General features: G+C 33.1%; 1 protein-coding gene across 1 annotated transcript in view; it reads right to left on the bottom strand.

Moving 5' to 3' along the window:
* Positions 1-13,217: 13,217 nt before the first annotated feature.
* LOC121370231 (coiled-coil domain-containing protein 83-like) overlaps positions 13,218-25,146 on the bottom strand; it is a 31,956-nt gene continuing 20,027 nt past the window's right edge. Inside the window, exons 7-10 of the mRNA XM_041495355.1 lie at positions 23,292-23,360; positions 20,960-21,081; positions 19,525-19,661; positions 13,218-13,405 (exon numbers count right to left, since the gene is read on the bottom strand). Of these exons, the coding sequence (XP_041351289.1) occupies positions 13,218-13,405; positions 19,525-19,661; positions 20,960-21,081; positions 23,292-23,360 (516 nt within the window). The remainder of the gene's footprint in view (positions 13,406-19,524; positions 19,662-20,959; positions 21,082-23,291; positions 23,361-25,146) is intronic.

Below are 25,146 nucleotides of genomic sequence, written 5' to 3'. Positions count from 1 at the left end.
TTCACGCAATATATATTTCTATTCGTCGATAAATCAATCAAGCCCAGGTTCAACCTCCTCCGAGCAGATACCCCGGGCTTAACGTGGAATTCCGGCGAAACACAAATAGCCTGTCATATTTGCTCAAACACTGTGACCACCGATGAAATGAAACGTGAACTTTTTCGCATCGTTCTGTTGTTTCAAGTTTATCTCATTAACTACAGGCCGTCAATAAGGTACACTTTGTTTACACTACGTGCGATGGTTTAACGTATGGTCAGTGGCGCACGCTTTGTTTTTACAATGCACAAAGCTTCGTGTCTGCGAGTTTTTTAGAGAAAACAGACTGCCAGTTCTGTAGCTTTTTAACCGAAAACAGGTTTTTTACGCCCTCGTGACGGACAGTTGATTAGGGTATAATCTTTTATGAAACAGATTTGCCTGGTACTGGCTAGATTAAAAACAAAAAAACGCCATGCCTAATAATATATCGCCATACGATAATATTTTTTTTTTTTTTTTAACATTATCTATATAATTCCTAACTAAGAATGTGACATGCTGTATAACTAGTAATAGTTTTTTATTTTGCTTCCAGGACAGCTCATATGATAGCTCCCCCCCCCCCCCCCCCCACAACTCCCCCCCCCCCCCCCCACCAACAATCCATACCCCCCCCCCACCCCGCCCCACATACCGCATTAATGCTAGACTGCTTTCTCCCCATAAGACCACTTGTATGTTGAGATGCTTTAGTCTACCCAATGTGAAAGTCGGGTGACTATATCGACCGTATAATAGAACATAATAACCCGGTTAATTGCACAAAGTCGAGCCAGCAACCAGGACCTTTTATGCAAATATTAGATAAGCGCCGTTGACTGTATTACTGTATACTTCTTTCCTTTTTCTCTTTTCTTTTTCTTTCCCCCCTTTCCCCTTCTGTGGTATTACTGCCCTATATAGCCCGTATATTACTATGTATAGTTAGCCGATATTACTGATATATAGGATATTATACTGTATATACGTATTACTGTATATAGGTATATTACTGTATATACGTATTACTGTATATATGTATATTACTGTATATAGGTATTACTGTATATATGTATTACTGTATATAGGTATTACTGTATATAGGTATTACTGTATATACGTATTACTGTATATAGGTATATTACTGTATATACGTATTACTGTATATAGGTATTACTGTATATACGTATTACTGTATATAGGTATTACTGTATATACGTATTACTGTATAGGTATTACTGTATATAGGTATTACTGTATATAGGTATTACTGTATATAGGTATTACTGTATATAGGTATTACTGTATTACTGTATATATGTATTACTGTATATATGTATTACTGTATATACGTATTACTGTATATATGTATTACTGTATACATGTATTATGTATACATGTATTACTGTATATAGGTATTACTGTATATACGTATTACTGTATATTACTTATATATTACTGTATATATGTATTACTGTATATAGGTATTACTGTATATAGGTATTATATGTATATACGTATTACTGTATATAGGTATTACTGTATATACGTATTACTGTATATATGTATTACTGTATATACGTATTACTGTATATAGGTATTACTGTATATATGTATTACTGTATATAGGTATTACTGTATATAGGTATTACTGTATATACGTATTACTGTATATAGGTATTACTGTATATATGTATTACTGTATATATGTATTACTGTATATACGTATTACTGTATATATGTATTACTGTATATATGTATTACTGTATATATGTATTACTGTATATACGTATTACTGTATATATGTATTACTGTATACATGTATTACTGTATATATGTATTACTGTATATAGGTATTACTGTATATAGGTATATTACTGTATATACGTATTACTGTATATATGTATTACTGTATATAGGTATTACTGTATATAGGTATTACTGTATATACGTATTACTGTATATAGGTATTACTGTATATATGTATTACTGTATATATACTGTATATGTATTATATATAGGTATTACTGTATATATATGTATTACTGTATATACGTATTACTGTGTTATAGGTATTACTGTATATATGTATTACTGTATATAGGTATTACTGTATATACGTATTACTGTATATATGAATATTACTGTATATACGTATTACTGTATATAGGTATTACTGTATATATGTATATTACTGTATATATGTATTACTGTATATAGGTATTACTGTATATAGTATTACTGTATATTTGTATTACTGTATATACGTATTACTGTATATAGCGTATTACTGTATATACGTATTACTGTATATAGGTATATTACTGTATATACGTATTACTGTATATAGTATTACTGTATATACGTATTACTGTATATAGCGTATTACTGTATATGTATTATGCTTATACTGTATATATGTATTACTGTATATACGTATTACTGTATATAGGTATTACTGTATATAGGTATTACTGTATATAGGTATATTACTTTATATACGATTACTGTATATAGGTATATTACTGTATATACGTATTACTGTATATAGGTATATTAGGTATATACGTATTACTGTATATAGGTGATTACTGTATTTGCGTATTACTGTATATAGGTATATTACTGTATTACTGTATATCAATTTGCTGTACATACGTATTACTTCATATACCGTATATACTGTATATTTGTATTACTGTATATACGTATTACTGTATAGGGATTACTGTATACACGTATTACTGTATATAGGTATTTTACGTATTTTTATACGTATTACGTCATTACTGTATAAATACGTATATACTTATTGGGCATATATAGGTACTCGTTATATACGTGATTACTGGTATACCGTATTCTTTGCGTATTACTGTATATAGATATTTCTTTACTTATACGTGGTGATGGCAGGGTACGTATATACGTAGTACTGTATGATACGCTATACGTATTACTGTATGTGTTATTACTGTATATAGTATCTGTATTACTGGTGGGTCGTCTACGTATTACTGTATATGGTCTATTACTGTATATTATTACTGTATATATCGTAAATTACTACGTGTATATACGTATTACTGTATATAGGTAATTTACTGTATATACGTATTACTGTATGATTTACTTCTATTATCTGTATATACGTATTACTGTATATAGGTATTACTATATATAGGTATTACTGTATATACGTATTACTGTATATAGGTATTACTGTATATACGTATTACTGTATATAGGTATATTACTGTATAGACGTATTACTGTATATATGTATATTACTGTATATACGTATTACTGTATATAGGTATATTACTGTATATACGTATTACTGTATATAGGTATATTACTGTATATACGTATTACTGTATATAGGTATTACTGTATATAGGTATTACTGTATATACGTATTACTGTATATAGGTATTACTGTATATAGGTATATTACTGTATATACGTATTACTGTATATAGGTATATTACTGTATATACGTATTACTGTATATAGGTATTACTGTATATACGTATTACTGTATATAGGTATATTACTGTATATACGTATTACTGTATATAGGTATATTACTGTATATACGTATTACTGTATATAGGTATATTACTGTATATACATATTACTGTATATAGGTATATTACTGTATATACGTATTACTGTATATAGGTATATTACTGTATATACGTATTACTGTATATAGGTATTACTGTATATACGTATTACTGTATATAGGTATTACTGTATATAGGTATTACTGTATATACTTATTACTGTATATAGGTATATTACTGTATATACGTATTACTGTATATAGGTATATTACTGTATATACGTATTACTGTATATAGGTATTACTGTATATACGTATTACTGTATATAGGTATATTACTGTATATACGTATTACTGTATATAGGTATATTACTGTATATACGTATTACTGTATATAGGTATATTACTGTATATACATATTACTGTATATAGGTATATTACTCTATATACGTATTACTGTATATAGGTATATTACTCTATATACATACAGTCAACTCCACTTATTTGCACATCGGTTTATAGCATAATTCGGTTAATCGACTATTTTCACCCAACACGGAACCATTTGCCCTTATAACACTACAAAACATCCGGTTAATTGCACAGACTACAGGCTATATATCGGTTATTTGCACATATAAATAACGATTTTTTTGTTTTTTTTGGTGCTAAATTAATGTCACAAATGACTGAGAATGTCTATCAAACTTTGGCAAAAAAACTCAAATAAATCACCGATTAATCTGTTTTGTTTGAGCTCACTGTGTGGTAAGCCGACTGTAAGTGTAATCGCTGTTTACAGAGTCGACGTGTGACATGCAAATGAGATGGTGTGCACGTTACTACTGGCGAATCACAATACCCGACTACAAGATTTAAGAATGACATAATTAAGTTGAATAAACCTAAGACCTAATGTTTTGTTTGCAATATATTGCTGTTAATCAGAGGCCATCTCAATAACAAGTAACTCTCCGACTATTATTTTTAGAAGTACCGCCTGTGCGCTTGTACGCATGCGCACTCAACTATTGAGGCCCTATTCGATTGACGTGTTCAGGGCAATCATTGTTCTGTATTAAGTATTACGTTATGTTGAGAAGCCTTGTTAATAATTAAAAGATTACAGATCAATCGTCCTAGGCGGTTATGTTTTTAATAAATGTGACCGAGAAAGGGTTGTTGTTCACTTATTCATTAGATGCAGTGTACGCTATATCTGTTAAACGCAAAAGAAACGATTTATCACTTGCTTCCCGGAAAATGTAGCGGAAAAAAAAAAGACTGGTGGGGGAGGTCGTCAAAAAAACAAACATAACAAAGACCGTTATTTATGGATCGTCCCTAAGTTTCTGCTATATTGTTAGACACCAATCAGTCGGACCTCACCATGAAGGTCAGTCAATTGTGTTAGACCGGTCATGCATGCAATGCAGACTGCTGGAACTGATAACGACTCACTAGCCGAGCTTAACTTTAATTGCTTAACTATAGCAAAGTCATTATTTGGGGATCACAAATAATACCAAAGCTTGCCGTATCTTTTGGGATGGAAAGAACACCATACCAGCAAATGCATACAAGTTCACGTAATTCTATTCGGTCAATCAACAGCCCGGTAATTCCGGAAACTGACGTCATTTTGTAAACACGTGCACCGATGAAACGTGATTTTTTTGATGGTTCTGTTGTTTCAAGTTTATCTCATTAACTACATGGCTAATACACTTTGTTTACACTAGTGGATGGTCAGTGGGGTTTTTTTTTAATGCACAAAGTTTGTGTTTTTAGAAAATGACGCCAGTTTGTGTTTTTAGAAAACGACGCCCAGTGACGGACGTTGTTGGTTTTTTAGAAAATGATTTCTGGTCTGGCAGATTAAAACAAAAACGCCATGCTAATTATATATATCGATAGATATATTTTTTTACATTTATATATATCTAACTGCATGTGACATGTGTTAACTGTAATAGTTCCGGTATGAAGTACCGCATTATGCTAGACTGTCTCCCATGCCACTTTGTAGTTGGATGGCTGTTACAAAGTGAAAGTCGGTACTCTATCGGTTAATCGACTAACCCGGTTAATTGCACAAAATCGAGCAGCACCGAGGGTATGCAAATAAGCGGGTTTGACTGTATTACTGTATACAGGTATTACTGTATATAGGTATATTACTGTATATAGGTATTACTGTATATAGGTATTACTGTATATAGGTATTACTGTATATACGTATTACTGTATATAGGTATATTACTCTATATACGTATTACTGTATATAGGTATATTACTGTATATAGGTATATTACTGTATATAGGTATTACTGTATATAGGTATATTACTGTATATACATATTACTGTATATAGGTATATTACTCTATATACGTATTACTGTATATAGGTATTACTGTATATACGTATTACTGTATATAGGTATTACTGTATATAGGTATATTACTGTATATATGTATTACTGTATATAGGTATATTACTGTATATAGGTATATTACTGTATATATGTATTACTGTATATAGGTATATTACTGTATATACGTATTACTGTATATAGGTATATTACTCTATATATGTATTACTGTATATAGGTATATTACTGTATATACGTATTACTGTATATAGGTATATTACTGTATATACGTATTACTGTATATAGGTATTACTGTATATAGGTATTACTGTATATAGGTATTACTGTATATAGGTATATTACTGTATATACGTATTACTGTATATAGGTATATTACTGTATATACGTATTACTGTATATAGGTATTACTGTATATAGGTATTACTGTATATAGGTATTACTGTATATACGTATTACTGTATATAGGTATTACTGTATATAGGTATTACTGTATATACGTATTACTGTATATAGGTATTACTGTATATACGTATTACTGTATATAGGTATATTACTGTATATACGTATTACTGTATATAGGTATTACTGTATATAGGTATTACTGTATATAGGTATATTACTGTATATAGGTATATTACTGTATATAGGTATTACTGTATATAGGTATTACTGTATATAGGTATTACTGTATATAGGTATTACTGTATATACGTATTACTGTATATACGTATTACTGTATATAGGTATATTACTCTATATACGTATTACTGTATATAGGTATATTACTCTATATACGTATTACTGTATATAGGTATTACTGTATATACGTATTACTGTATATACGTATTACTGTATATAGGTATATTACTGTATATACGTATTACTGTATATAGGTATATTACTGTATATACGTATTACTGTATATAGGTATATTACTGTATATACGTATTACTGTATATAGGTATATTACTGTATATACGTATTACTGTATATAGGTATTACTGTATATAGGTATTACTGTATATAGGTATTACTGTATATAGGTATTACTGTATATAGGTATTACTGTATATACGTATTACTGTATATAGGTATATTACTGTATATACGTATTACTGTATATAGGTATATTACTGTATATACGTATTACTGTATATAGGTATATTACTGTATATACGTATTACTGTATATAGGTATATTACTGTATATACGTATTACTGTATATAGGTATATTACTGTATATACGTATTACTGTATATAGGTATATTACTCTATATACGTATTACTGTATATAGGTATATTACTCTATATACATATTACTGTATATAGGTATTACTGTATATAGGTATATTACTGTATATAGGTATTACTGTATATAGGTATTACTGTATATAGGTATTACTGTATATACGTATTACTGTATATAGGTATATTACTCTATATACGTATTACTGTATATAGGTATATTACTGTATATAGGTATATTACTGTATATAGGTATTACTGTATATAGGTATATTACTGTATATACATATTACTGTATATAGGTATATTACTCTATATACGTATTACTGTATATAGGTATTACTGTATATACGTATTACTGTATATAGGTATTACTGTATATAGGTATATTACTGTATATATGTATTACTGTATATAGGTATATTACTGTATATATGTATTACTGTATATAGGTATATTACTCTATATACGTATTACTGTATATAGGTATATTACTGTATATATGTATTACTGTATATAGGTATATTACTCTATATACGTATTACTGTATATAGGTATATTACTCTATATACGTATTACTGTATATAGGTATTACTGTATATAGGTATTACTGTATATAGGTATATTACTGTATATACGTATTACTGTATATAGGTATATTACTGTATATAGGTATTACTGTATATAGGTATTACTGTATATAGGTATTACTGTATATAGGTATATTACTGTATATACGTATTACTGTATATACGTATTACTGTATATAGGTATTACTGTATATAGGTATTACTGTATATAGGTATTACTGTATATAGGTATATTACTGTATATACATATTACTGTATATAGGTATTACTGTATATAGGTATACTGTATTACTGTATATACTGTATTACTGTATATAGGTATTACTGTATATAGGTATTACTGTATATAGGTATTACTGTATATACGTATTACTGTATATATATACTGTATATATTACTGTATATAGGTATATTACTCTATATACGTATTACTGTATATAGGTATATTACTCTATATACGTATTACTGTATATAGGTATATTACTGTATATACGTATTACTGTATATAGGTATTACTGTATATACGTATTACTGTATATAGGTATATTACTGTATATATGTATTACTGTATATAGGTATATTACTGTATATAGGTATTACTGTATATAGGTATATTACTGTATATACGTATTACTGTATATAGGTATATTACTCTATATACGTATTACTGTATATAGGTATATTACTGTATATATGTATTACTGTATATAGGTATATTACTGTATATACGTATTACTGTATATAGGTATATTACTGTATATACGTATTACTGTATATAGGTATTACTGTATATAGGTATTACTGTATATAGGTATATTACTGTATATATGTATTACTGTATATAGGTATATTACTGTATATAGGTATTACTGTATATAGGTATTACTGTATATAGGTATTACTGTATATAGGTATATTACTCTATATACGTATTACTGTATATAGGTATATTACTCTATATACGTATTACTGTATATAGGTATTACTGTATATAGGTATTACTGTATATAGGTATATTACTGTATATATGTATTACTGTATATAGGTATATTACTGTATATACGTATTACTGTATATACGTATTACTGTATATAGGTATTACTGTATATAGGTATTACTGTATATAGGTATTACTGTATATACGTATTACTGTATATAGGTATATTACTGTATATACGTATTACTGTATATAGGTATATTACTGTATATACGTATTACTGTATATAGGTATTACTGTATATACGTATTACTGTATATAGGTATTACTGTATATACGTATTACTGTATATAGGTATATTACTGTATATACGTATTACTGTATATAGGTATATTACTGTATATACGTATTACTGTATATAGGTATATTACTCTATATACGTATTACTGTATATAGGTATATTACTCTATATACGTATTACTGTATATACGTATTACTGTATATAGGTATTACTGTATATAGGTATTACTGTTTATATGTATAATTACTGTATATTCGTATTACTGTATATAGGTATTACTGTATATATGTATATTACTCTATATACGTATTACTCTATATACGTATTACTGTATATACGTATTACTGTATATAGGTATTACTGTATATAGGTATTACTGTATATATGTATAATTACTGTATATTCGTATTACTGTATATAGGTATTACTGTATATAGGTATAATTACTGTATATTCGTATTACTGTATAGACGTATTACTGTATATATGTATAATTACTGTATATATGTATTACTGTATATACGTATTACTGTATATATGTATATTACTGTATATACGTATTACTGTATATAGGTATTACTGTATATAGATATTACTGTATATAGGTATTACTGTATATACGTATTACTGTATATACGTATTACTGTATATACGTATTACTGTATATAGGTATTACTGTATATAGGTATTACTGTATATAGGTATTACTGTATATAGGTATAATTACTGTATATTCGTATTACTGTATATAGGTATTACTGTATATATGTATAATTACTGTATATTCGTATTACTGTATAGACGTATTACTGTATATATGTATAATTACTGTATATATGTATTACTGTCTAGACATATTACTGTATAGACGTATTACTGTATAGACGTATTACTGTATATATGTATTACTGTATAAACATATTACGGTATAGACGTATTACTGCATAGACGTATTACTGTATATTCGTATTACTGTATATAGGTATTACTGTATATATGTATAATTACTGTATATGTATAATTACTGTATATTCGTATTACTGTATAGACGTATTACTGTATATATGTATTACTGTATAAACATATTACGGTATAGACGTATTACTGCATAGACGTATTACTGTACATAGGTATTACTGTATATAGGTATTACTGTATATATGTATTACTGTATATAGGTATTACTGTATATTATATGTATTACTGTATATATGTATAATTACTGTATATTTGTATTACTGTATAGATGTATTACTGTATATATGTATATTACTGTATATACGTATTACTGTATATATGTATATTACTGTATATATGTATTACTGTATGTACGTATTACTGTATATATGTATTATTGTATATATGTTTTACTGTATATACATATTATTGTATATACGTATTACTGTTTATCATATAATATCTTACATTTTCAGTGCAATCAAAGTATCTGATATTTTTCAGATCACATACTTTAAGAATTTGATAACTTTCCAAATTAGATGTAAATTAGTCACTTTTGTCATTCTTGTCGGTCCGAAGCACTTGTCCATTTCTATTATTGGAACAAATTCTTATCCGTCAAGTGAACCGGCCTGCCCAGACATTGATATCTTGTGCATGATTTAAAATAATAAATAAATAATGGTCAATATGGCTGGTGTTTCAGACGTCTGTGATTTTGAAGTCTGCCTAAGTATATATGGCCAGTCACTGAAGTGGGACCTACAGTAGTGTCAATCCACAGTCACTGAAGTGGGACCTACAGTAGTGTCAATCCACAGTCACTGAAGTCGGACCTACAGTAGTGTCAATCGCCAGTCACTGAAGTGGGACCTACAGTAGTGTCAATCGCCAGTCACTGAAGTGGGACCTACAGTAGTGTCAATCCACAGTCACTGAAGTGGGACCTACAGTAGTGTCAATCCACAGTCACTGAAGTGGGACCTACAGTAGTGTCAATCCACAGTCACTGAAGTGGGACCTACAGTAGTGTCAATCCACAGTCACTGAAGTGGGACCTACAGTAGTGTCAATCGCCAGTCACTGAAGTGGGACCTACAGTAGTGTCAATCCACAGTCACTGAAGTGGGACCTACAGTAGTGTCAATCCACAGTCACTGAAGTGGGACCTACAGTAGTGTCAATCCACAGTCACTGAAGTGGGACCTACAGTAGTGTCAATCCACAGTCACTGAAGTGGGACCTACAGTAGTGTCAATCCACAGTCACTGAAGTGGGACCTACAGTAGTGTCAATCGCCAGTCACTGAAGTGGGACCTACAGTCGTGTCAATCCACAGTCACTGAAGTGGGACCTACAGTCGTGTCAATCGCCAGCCACTGAAGTGGGACCTACAGTAGTGTCAATCCACAGCCACTATAGGCTGGACATTCATTTTGTCAAAGTCGCTGAGCCGATCAAGAGATTAAACAGACATTAACTATAACACCATTCTTTTTGAGCGCCATTAAGGTATTACACTCCAATTAAAACAAAGGACCCAGAGTTTGCAACTGGTTACAATCAACACCTGTCAACATGTATGTACAGAGCTCTGTCGGGTCGAGTGTCCTAGTCCGAAGCAAGAGGCTTTTATGCAATACAAACTGCTTGAAATAGCATAAAATATACTGAAATAATCTATAAATGTATTTATTGTTGACTGTCCAATGTAGTGTATCCAATAATTATAAAGGATTTTAAAATTAACAAAAGGTTTCCACTTTTTTGTTAACAAGTGGGAGTAAGCAGAACAGCTACATGTACTGGTTATCTCTAGAGCCAGTAGAGGTCAAATTTCGTCCAATCAGTGATGACGTTCTTAATATCTTTGTCCAAATATGTGCTAGCTCAGGCTGTCAAACGCTTCAACGGTGCCATCTTTTATTAATTTTCAGGACACAGTACTGAATACTCGTAATTTATATATATATATATATATATGGGAATTAAAATTCTTAACTTTTATTCCAATCTTTTTTATTCCTTTCTTTTTTTTCCCTCTCCCCCCCCCCCCCCCCCCTCCCCCGTAGTGATGACATCAAGTGGGACCGATTGACAATTTAATTTTTCCCCACCCCTGGTATATACGTATTACTGTATATGTACTTGATAACTTTGCAAATTAGATGTAAATTAGTCGAGGTCTCGGCACTAGGTTTATTGACATTTAAGCAAACGTACTTGGGTGACACTCCATGATTGACGTATGCATTCATAGTCATCAAATAAAAACATTTCAATGACACTGAAAGCTGTCCAGCGTTCAGAAAACAAACATTTTTAGGCATAACTTTATTTTGATGTAAGGACATCCAAATTGACGTCATTCGAGTTCGATGTAATTTCCATTCAAAAATACACCGGCCCACATATTCTTACATCATTTGCATATCTAGTAATGGCGGACTGGAATGAAAGTTGTGTGTACAATTTACAAAAACACGTTGTATTAAGCTTGAGCTTATATGATAAAGACATTATTTTGCCAGAGGCTCACATAATACAATTTTTATTCCCAATATATGATATTGACGATACCGAAAAACACTCTGGTAATAACCTCTATATATATGTATTACTGTATATATGTATTACTGTATATACATATTACTGTATATATGTATAATTACTGTATATACGTATTACTGTATATATGTATATTACTGTATATACGTATTACTGTATTACTGTATATATGTATTACTGTATATACGTATTACTGTATATATGTATTACTGTATAATTACTGTATATACGTATTACTGTATATGTATATTACTGTATATAGGTATTACTGTATATACGTATTACTGTATATATGTATTACTCTATATACATATTACTGTATGTATGTATTACTGTATATACATATTACTGTATATATGTATATTACTGTATATAGGTATTACTGTATATATGTATTACTGTATATATGTATTACTGTATATATGTATTACTCTATATACATATTACTGTATATATGTATTACTGTATATACGTATTACTGTATATATGTATAATTACTGTATATATGTATTACTGTATATACATATTACTGTATATATGTATTACTGTATATATGTATTACTCTATATACATATTACTGTATATATGTATTACTGTATATATGTATTACTGACAAAGGTAAACAAGTAAATCATTTTCCTCCACATGTTATTGGCTGGAACTGATGGAACCAACAGGAAGAAAGAAAACACAGCATACCTCCATCTTCCTCCTCCTCCTCCTCCTCCCCCTCTGAGTCAGAGTCTGCCGGTGGGCGCGGTGTCACCAGGGAAAACACTTTGTTTTCTATCGCCTTCTGAATGGCACTTTTCGGACGCACTGTCAACACAGAAAATAAACAAGCATTCTGAGAGTACTGCTAAAGGAATATACGTCCCCTGCCGGTGTCCAACACATTCTCTATCTAATACGTTCAAGCATTCTGAGAGCCCTGCTAAAGGAATATATGTCCTCTGCCGGGCCCAACACATTTCTCTATCTAATACGTTCAAGCATTCTGAGAGTCCTGCTAAAGGAATATATGTCCCCTGCCGGGCCCAACACATTTCTCTATCTAATACGTTCAAGCATTCTGAGAGTCCTGCTAAAGGAATATACGTCCTCTGCCGGGCCCAACACATTCTCTATCTAATACGTTCAAGCATTCTGAGAGTACTGCTAAAGGAATATACGTCCTCTGCCGGGCCCAACACATTCTCTATCTAATACGTTCAAGCATTCTGAGAGTACTGCTAAAGGAATATACGTTCTCTGCCGGGCCCAACACATTCTCTATCTAATACGTTCAAGCATTCTGAGAGTACTGCTAAAGGAATATATGTCCTCTGCCGGGCCCAACACATTTCTCTATCTAATACATTCAAGCATTCTGAGAGTCCTGCTAAAGGAATATATGTCCCCTGCCGGGCCCAACACATTTCTCTATCTAATACGTTCAAGCATTCTGAGAGTCCTGCTAAAGGAATATACGTCCTCTGCCGGGCCCAACACATTCTCTATCTAATACGTTCAAGCATTCTGAGAGTACTGCTAAAGGAATATACGTCCTCTGCCGGGCCCAACACATTTCTCTATCTAATACGTTCAAGCATTCTGAGAGTCCTGCTAAAGGAATATATGTCCCCTGCCAGGCCCAACACATTTCTCTATCTAATACGTTCAAGCATTCTGAGAGTACTGCTAAAGGAATATACGTCCTTTGCCGGGCCCAACACATTCTCTATCTAATACGTTCAAGCATTCTGAGAGTCCTGCTAAAGGAATATATGTCCCCTGCCAGGCCCAACACATTTCTCTATCTAATACGTTCAAGCATTCTGAGAGTACTGCTAAAGGAATATACGTCCTCTGCCGGGCCCAGCACATTTCTCTATCTAATACGTTTAAGCATTCTGAGATTCCTGCTAAAGGAATATACGTCCTCTGCCGGGCCCAACACATTTCTCTATCTAATACGTTCAAGCATTCTGAGATTCCTGCTAAAGGAATATACGTCCTCTGCCGGGCCCAACACATTTCTCTATCTAATACGTTCAAGCATTCTGAGAGTACTGCTAAAGGAATATACGTCCCCTGCCGGTGTCCAGCACATTTCTCTATCTAATACGTTGAAGCATTCTGAGAGTCCTGCTAAAGGAATATATGTCCCCTGCCGGGCCCAACACATTACGTTCAAGCATTCTGAGAGTACTGCTAAAGGAATATATGTCCCCTGCCGGGCCCAACACATTTCTCTATCTAATACGTTCAAGCATTCTGAGAGTACTGCTAAAGGAATATACGTCCTCTGCCGGGCCCAATACATTCTCTATCTAATACGTTCAAGCATTCTGAGAGTCCTGCTAAAGGAATATATGTCCTCTGCCGGTGTCCAACACATTACGTTCAAGCATTCTGAGAGTACTGCTAAAGGAATATACGTCCTCTGCCGGGCCCAGCACATTTCTCTATCTAATACGTTCAAGCATTCTGAGAGTCCTGCTAAAGGAATATACGTCCTCTGCCGGGCCCAGCACATTTCTCTATCTAATACGTTCAAGCATTCTGAGAGTACTGCTAAAGGAATATACGTCCTCTGCCGGGCCCAACACATTCTCTATCTAATACGTTCAAGCATTCTGAGAGTACTGCTAAAGGAATATACGTTCTCTGCCGGGCCCAACACATTCTCTATCTAATACGTTCAAGCATTCTGAGAGTACTGCTAAAGGAATATATGTCCTCTGCCGGGCCCAACACATTTCTCTATCTAATACGTTCAAGCATTCTGAGAGTCCTGCTAAAGGAATATACGTCCTCTGCCGGGCCCAACACATTCTCTATCTAATACGTTCAAGCATTCTGAGAGTACTGCTAAAGGAATATACGTCCTCTGCCGGGCCCAACACATTTCTCTATCTAATACGTTCAAGCATTCTGAGAGTCCTGCTAAAGGAATATATGTCCCCTGCCAGGCCCAACACATTTCTCTATCTAATACATTCAAGCATTCTGAGAGTACTGCTAAAGGAATATACGTCCTTTGCCGGGCCCAACACATTCTCTATCTAATACGTTCAAGCATTCTGAGAGTCCTGCTAAAGGAATATATGTCCCCTGCCAGGCCCAACACATTTCTCTATCTAATACGTTCAAGCATTCTGAGAGTACTGCTAAAGGAATATACGTCCTCTGCCGGGCCCAGCACATTTCTCTATCTAATACGTTTAAGCATTCTGAGAGTCCTGCTAAAGGAATATACGTCCTCTGCCGGGCCCAACACATTTCTCTATCTAATACGTTCAAGCATTCTGAGAGTACTGCTAAAGGAATATACGTCCTCTGCCGGGCCCAACACATTCTCTATCTAATACGTTCAAGCATTCTGAGAGTCCTGCTAAAGGAATATACGTCCCCTGCCGGTGTCCAGCACATTTCTCTATCTAATACGTTCAAGCATTCTGAGAGTCCTGCTAAAGGAATATATGTCCCCTGCCGGGCCCAACACATTACGTTCAAGCATTCTGAGAGTACTGCTAAAGGAATATACGTCCTCTGCCGGGCCCAACACATTTCTCTATCTAATATGTTCAAGCATTCTGAGAGTCCTGCTAAAGGAATATACGTCCCCTGCCGGTGTCCAACACATTTCTCTATCTAATACGTTCAAGCATTCTGAGAGTACTGCTAAAGGAATATATGTCCCCTGCCGGGCCCAACACATTTCTCTATCTAATACGTTCAAGCATTCTGAGAGTACTGCTAAAGGAATATACGTCCTCTGCCGGGCCCAATACATTCTCTATCTAATACGTTCAAGCATTCTGAGAGTACTGCTAAAGGAATATATGTCCCCTGCCGGGCCCAACACATTTCTCTATCTAATACGTTCAAGCATTCTGAGAGTACTGCTAAAGGAATATATGTCCCCTGCCGGGCCCAACACATTCTCTATCTAATACGTTCAAGCATTCTGAGAGTCCTGCTAAAGGAATATATGTCCTCTGCCGGTGTCCAACACATTACGTTCAAGCATTCTGAGAGTACTGCTAAAGGAATATACGTCCTCTGCCGGGCCCAGCACATTTCTCTATCTAATACGTTCAAGCATTCTGAGAGTCCTGCTAAAGGAATATACGTCCTCTGCCGGGCCCAGCACATTTCTCTATCTAATACGTTCAAGCATTCTGAGAGTCCTGCTAAAGGAATATATGTCCCCTGCCGGGCCCAACACATTCTCTATCTAATACGTTCAAGCATTCTGAGAGTCCTGCTAAAGGAATATACGTCCCCTGCCGGGCCCAACACATTTCTCTATCTAATACGTTCAAGCATTCTGAGAGTCCTGCTAAAGGAATATATGTCCCCTGCCGGGCCCAACACATTTCTCTATCTAATACGTTCAAGCATTCTGAGAGTACTGCTAAAGGAATATACGTCCTCTGCCGGGCCCAGCACATTTCTCTATCTAATACGTTCAAGGGCCATGAAAGTTAACCTTGATATGTAACCATACATGATGAAGCTATAGTCAAAATGTCATCTCAATATTGTCAGGCACTGTCAAAACAAAAAAAAGTCTGGAAAACAAATGTTCATATCTCGTAAGTTCAAGGGTTATAACTGTGTGAAAAATGGGTAAATCGCCATGACAGCCAAACTTGATCTGTAACAGTACAAGATAAAGCTATATACCAAATTGGGGAACATCCGGAAAACTATAGATGGGACAGATGGATGGACAGACAGACAGACGTTATAGTGATATCTCGAGTAGCATCGTGGCAAGCCATCGGTCTACAGGCTGGTAGGTACTGGGTTCGGATCCCAGTCGAGGCATGGGATTTTTAATCCAGATACCGACTCCAAACCCTGAGTGAGTGCTCCGCAAGGCTCAATGGGTAGGTGTAAACCACTTGCACCGACCAGTGATCCATAACTGGTTCAACAAAGGCCATGGTTTGTGCTATCCTGCCTGTGGGAAGTGCAAATAAAAGATCCCTTGCTGCCAATCGGAAGAGTAGCCCATGTAGTGGCGACAGCGGGTTTCCTCTCAAAATCTATGTGGTCCTTAACCATATGTCTGACACCATATAACCGTAAATAAAATGTGTTGAGTGTGTCGTTAAATAAAACACTTCTTTCTTTTTTCTTTCTTGAGTAGCACACAACATTGAGTTGTACACACAAGTTAACGATGCAATCTCACATGCCATTCCATAACACCTAATACTCATACAAAGCACAAACAGACAACAGTTTCAATAAGCTACACATCCCATTCCATAACACCTAATACTCAACAGTTTTAATAAGCTACACATCCCATTCCATAACACCTAATACTCATGCAAAGCACAAACAGACAACAGTTTCAATAAGCTACACATCCCATTCCATAACACCTAATACTCATACAAAGCACAAACAGACAACAGTTTTAATAAGCTACACATCCCATTCCATAACACCTAATACTCATGCAAAGCACAAACAGACAACAGTTTGAATAAGCTACACATCCCATTCCATAACACCTAATACTCATGCAAAGCACAAACAGACAACAGTTTCAATAAGCTACACATCCCATTCCATAACACCTAATACTCATACAAAGCACAAACAGACAACAGTTTTAATAAGCTACACATCCCATTCCATAACACCTAATACTCATGCAAAGCACAAACAGACAACAGTTTGAATAAGCTACACATCCCATTCCATAACACCTAATACTCATGCAAAGCACAAACAGACAACAGTTTCAATAAGCTACACATCCCATTCCATAACACCTAATACTCATCCAAAGCACAAACAGACAACAGTTTCAATAAGCTACACATCCCATTCCATAACACCTAATACTCATACAAAGCACAAACAGACAACAGTTTCAATAAGCTACACATCCCATTCCATAACACCTAGTACTCATGCAAAGCACAAACAGACAACAGTTTTAATAAGCTACACATGCCATTCCATAACACCCAATACTCATGCAAAGCACAAACAAACAACAGTTTCAATAAGCTACACATCCCATTCCATAACACCTAATACTCATACAAAGCACAAACAGACAACAGTTTTAATAAGCTACACATGCCATTCCATAACACCTAATACTCAACAGTTTTAATAAGCTACACATGCCATTCCATAACACCTAATACTCATGCAAAGCACAAACAGACAACAGTTTCAATAAGCTACACATCCCATTCCATAACACCTAATACTCATACAAAGCACAAACAGACAACAGTTTCAATAAGCTACACATCCCATTCCATAACACCTAATACTCATGCAAAGCACAAACAGACAACAGTTTCAATAAGCTACACATCCCATTCCATAACACCTAATACTCATGCAAAGCACAAACAGACAACAGTTTTAATAAGCTACACATCCCATTCCATAACACCTAATACTCATGCAAAGCACAAACAGACAACAGTTTCAATAAGCTACACATCCCATTCCATAACACCTAATACTCATGCAAAGCACAAACAGACAACAGTTTTAATAAGCTACACATCCCATTCCATAACACCTAATACTCATGCAAAGCACAAACAGACAAACGTTTTAATAAGCTACATGGTTACAGTATCAGTGACTACTGCTGACTACATCTGTTAGTTACTCTCGTCACCACTGATATTTAAAACAAAACAGCTAAAACAGTTATTATTTGTAACCACTAAAGAAAAAACATAATAATATTAATGAAAAGAGTATTTCTTTGCCTCAGGAAGACTGCTGTGACTGAAAGTGACCTAGCCTAAGTAAGATGTAAACAGACTGAACAATGACATGTCGCAGGTAGAAAACAAAAGTTGAAAATATGTTCTAAATACTAAACTGACAACATTATACTTGACACAGCAGACCCAAGCGTGGTGCTTGTTTCTCCGAGTGTCAACTGAGCGACTGACCTTTGACCTCAGCAGCGAGTTCATTGACAAAGTCCCCCGCACATTCCTCGGGGAAGGAAAGCTGAGCGAGATCGAGCTCCAGGATCCCAGTCTCCTCAAGGTTCTCGTTGTCCTCAAACTGGGTCAGGAAGAACTGTCTGAAACAAGAGTCAATCAAATGTCATGACAACGTGATGGCGTGCTATACAACAAAGTTACACCCTGTCTTGGAAATTAAAGTCTGAATCACACTGCATGTAGTGTAGACCCAAACACAGATACAATCTAAAACACAGTGTAGAACCCAAACAAAACATTTGTACAGTTTGTTTTTACCGTAATTCTATCAAAACAAAATTCAAAACAGTTAACTTTACTTTTTTTTCTTCAATGTTGGTCAGAGAACATTTTCATTACAGTACTGTCTGGTGTATCGGTGCACCTAAGCATTCAAGGACCATTTTCTATGTGAACACTGTGAAATACTTAATAAAATGTCTCTCTCACCAATGAAGCAGTGCATAATCTGAAATACACTACAAATTGTTTTATGTCTGTAGTAAATAAACATTTTAAAATGGTGCATAAATATAGGCACCCCCTTGTATCCGAAACAATTTGCATGTCCGGTGATTCGGCGCAGTAGATGTGGACTGTTGACCCCGCTATTTATAGACTGCTCATGACCTCACTTTTAACCCATAAACACTACACTATTGTCCCAGAATTATTTTTGTACTTTTTTGTTTTGTCTTGTTAAAAAGATTACTATGAAAATGAACGATCACACATGACCAATCTCATGATCAGTTTCAGAATCGTTTTCTTGAGTGGCACAGTACTGCAGATGCCATGTTCATTGTTATGCATGGCTAAGATGCCTACATGGATTTTATTTTTCTCGGATAGATTGTGCACCCACTTGGATCTTATTTCGCTTTTATTTTTTATAACAATGTGACAATTGTGAACTGGAATAACTATCAATTAAGGTGTAAAACTTTTGTTTTGTTTGCATTTGTCTGTGTTTTCCTTTTCAGTTTAAATAAAAATAACCGAACAAAAATAATTACATTTATACTGTTTACTATAATTTAAAAAATGCGGGAAAGGTGTTTTAGACTGGTTTTAACATTCTTAATATCAATAAGGGTGACCTACTTCGCGTTTATATACACAAAAACAGGTGAATGATTTATTTTGAAATTATGATATAATTATTGATAATTAAAAAAAAAAAATTAATTGCACCCTTAACAACAAATATGTTGATACTTGAATAATCATTGAAAAAGGAAATGAACTTTAATTTGTTAAAAACTCCGACAACATGACAACTTCCTAAGCATACTTAAGCAAAATACCAAGTGCGCCGATACACCGGATGCGCCGATACACCGGACATGGTTGTAAGTTGACAAACATAAGTTGTTTACTGTAAGGTTCCAGTGTTTACCTTGATATCTTGAGATCATCTATCGTGCACTCAAAGAGCTGACTCATTATATCGAGGTTCGACTTCTCCAAGTTCATCACATGCTCTGTCAGTTCTTCGACTTCATGCTTGTGAATCAACACCTGCCATGTACAATTATCAACACTTTACATGTGAAATAATATAACACTGTGAATTAACACCCGACATAAAATCATATAATACTGTGAATTAACACCCGACAAAAAATCATATAATACTGTGAATTAACACCAGACATAAAATCATATAAAACTATGAATTAACACCAGACATAAAATCATATAATACTGTGAATTAACACCCGACATAAAATCATATAAAACTGTGAATTAACACCCGACATAAAATCATATAAAACTGTGAATTAACACCTGCCATGTACAATTATCAACACTTTACATGTGAAATAATATAACACTGTGAATTAACACTCGACATAAAATCATATAATACTGTGAATTAACACCCGACAAAAAATCATATAATACTGTGAATTAACACCAGACATAAAATCATATAAAACTATGAATTAACACCAGACATAAAATCATATAATACTGTGAATTAACACCCGACATAAAATCATATAAAACTGTGAATTAACACCAGACATAAAATCATATAATACTGTGAATTAACACCAGGCATAAAATCATATAATACTGTGAATTAACACCAGACATAAAATCATATAATACTGTGAATTAACACCAGACATAAAAATCATATAAAACTGTGAATTAACACCCGACATAAAATCGTATAATACTGCGAATAAACACCCGACATAAAATCATATAATACTCTGAATTAACACCTGATATAAAATCATATAATACTGTGAATTAACACCAGACATAAAATCATATAATACTGTGAATTAATACCAGACATAAAATCATATAATACTGTGAATTAACACCTGACATAAAATCATATAATACTGTGAATTAACACCAGACATAAAATAATATAATACTGTGAATTAACACCCGACATAAAATCATATCAAACTGTGAAATAACACCAAACATAAAATCATATAATACTGTGAATTAACACCAGACATAAAATCATATCAAACTGTGAATTAACACCAGACATAAAATCATATAATACTGTGAATTAACACCCGACATAAAATCATATAATACTGTGAATTAACACCCGACATAAAATCATATACTACTGTGAATTAACACCAGACATAAAATCATATAATACTGTGAATTAACACCTGCCATGTACAATTATCAACACTTTACTGTGAATTAACACCAGACATAAAATCATATAATACTGTGAATTAACACCCGGCATAAAATCATATAAAACTGTGAATTAACACCAGACATAAAATCATATCATACTGTGAATTAACACCAGACATAAAATCATATAAAACTGTGAATTAACACCTGACATAAAATCATATAATACTGTGAATTAACACCCAACATAAAATCATATAATACTGTGAATTAACACCAGACATAAAATCATATAATACTGTGAATTAACACCAGACATAAAATCATATCAAACTGTGAATTAACACCCGACATAAAACCATATAATACTGTGAATTAACACCAGACATAAAATCATATAAAACTGTGAATTAACACCAGACATAAAATCATATAATACTATGAATTAACACCCGACATAAAATCATATAATACTGTGTATTAACACCAGACATAAAATCATATAATACTGTGAATTAACACAAGACATAAAATTTTATAAAACTGTGAATAAACACCTGACATAAAATCATATAATACTGCGAATAAACACCCGACATAAAATCATATCAAACTGCAAATAAACACCCGACATAAAATCATATCAAACTGTGAATAAACACCCGACATAAAATCATATAATACTGTGAATAAACACCCAACATAAAATCATATACTAGTATAATATTGTAAATCAACACTTGACATAAAATTATATCATATTGTAAATCAACATAATATAAAATTAGATAATTTTGTGAATTAACATGATGTAAAATTATACAATATTGTGAACTAACATGATGTAAAATTATACAATATTGTGAATTAACTTGATGTAAAATTATGCAATATTGTGAATCAACACTTGATGTAAAATTATACAATATTGTCAATCAAAACTTGATGTAAAGTTATACAATATTGTGAATCAACACTTGATGTACAATTATACAATATTGTGAATTAACACTTGATGTACAATTATACAATATTGTGAATTAATACTTGATGTAAAATTATACAATATTGTGAATCAACACAATGTAAAATGAACAAACCTCTCTCTTGAGCCAGTTATTGTCCAAGACTTCCTGTCGGCTGTATTTGTCAAGTTTCCCTATTGCTTTCTGGAAAAACAAAACATTAGTTAAACACAAGAGAAGAAATATTCTTCATTATACTAAATCATTATAAACATAAACAAAGAAATATGCTGGACAAAAATACTGAACTGAAATACATGTGCATGTACCAGTTTAGATTTGATTCCAAACGATTCACACACAACTGAGGTCATCAAAGTGGCAAATGATAGACAACATTCTAAATAACTTCTTCTAAGAATGCAAACTCTTTTTCCATGCAGTGTTTAATAACAACATGTCGTAGTGAAATTCTGAATCACAGTCCAAGGGTAACACGTGTTGGTACTTGTCATATACTCGCCCAAACCTGGAAAGTGGAGAGTGTTTCTTCTCTCACCGTTCATCATTTAGCTTTATTATTTGTTTTATGTTGCTGGTTGTGTGCAACTCCTCTCCTTCTTTGAAATTTCGCACCTGAATTATTCAATCTGTGTCTTACACTAAATGTAAACTGTGCTACTGACTGTTGAAGCCTATAACTTTTAGTAACTCTATTGTATTTTTTGTATATTAGTATATCCAATATGTTTTTTAATTAAAATTTAATTTGCTCAGTGAAAACCTATTCATAAGTCACTTTATTTCACACTAATAGTTGCAATACTGTCACTTGATCACGATGAGTAGGCCTGTTATAAACTTTGATTTTTTGCTTCAGTCAAAGAGTTACTTCTTTGAGTTCATATATTAGTGCCATTTTATTAATGCTAGTTGTTTGTTCTGTTATTAAAAAGTATTATAAACAGTAGTGGTTAATTTTGTAATGATTGTCATCTCTCATAAAAACAATGCATATGACTGTATATTTTATTAGGCCTATTACAATTTTGTTACGATACTCAATTACATTAGAACTGTGTGTAAGTGTATGACAATAGAAATGAGTCATCAGCAGGAGAGGTTGGTCTGTTTCACACAAGGAGGACAAACAAAAAGAACAGACATGCAACAGCATTAGGGAGTCAAAATATAACAATGTTGAAATTGGTATTAAAATAGACTTTATAGTCTTTGAACAAGTTTTTTGTACACTGACCGGTTCATTCAAATACAAGCCTTTGGCTGCGAATGGTAGACAAAGATATTTCTTATTATTGTTTGGTTATTAAATGTTTTTGTTTTATTATGTTTTCATAAATTATAAGTTGTTTGTGGGAGACTAGCTTAACACACTTTGTCACAATGAATGAATTCAACATACAAATAAATATGTCAAAATTATTAGTATTTTATTATTAGTATTTAATGTTGCCTTCATGTTAAAAACTTTGCTTTCTCAAAGTTTGAGAGAGCAGTGACTTTTCCCTCTAATTTGGACCTGGCTTGAGGCCTGGTTTGTATCCAGGCCTGGTTTGTATGGATATAATTTCTGCTTTGTATTTTAGTGGTTTATAATTCAAGGGAGACAACTCATGTATGTCTCAATAATGAAGATTTTCTTATCCAGACACAAGGAAATATGAAAGAAATATTTTATTTAACAACGCACTCAACACATTTTTTTTTACGGTTATATGGCGTCAGACACATGGTTAAGGACCACACAGATACTGAGAAAGGAAACCCGCTGCTGCCATTCTATGGACTACTCTTTTCAATTAGGTCAGGTCAGAGCATTTAACCTGCACATTCAGAACAAGTTGTTGTAGTGCAAGTCTGTCCTGGGCACAGGTGCCAGCTTCGGCCGGCTCCTCTGTCCAGGACAGGAAAGGGGTGGGGTGGGTTGGACGGGGGACCGCCTGCACTGGATGGTGCAAGGGAGCACCAG

The sequence above is a fragment of the Gigantopelta aegis genome, chromosome 4 (genome assembly GCF_016097555.1).
Source record: "Gigantopelta aegis isolate Gae_Host chromosome 4, Gae_host_genome, whole genome shotgun sequence".
NCBI lineage: Eukaryota > Metazoa > Mollusca > Gastropoda > Neomphalida > Peltospiridae > Gigantopelta > Gigantopelta aegis.
The sequence above is the reverse complement of the archived record's forward strand: the minus strand, read 5'-3'. Positions and strand labels throughout refer to the sequence as shown.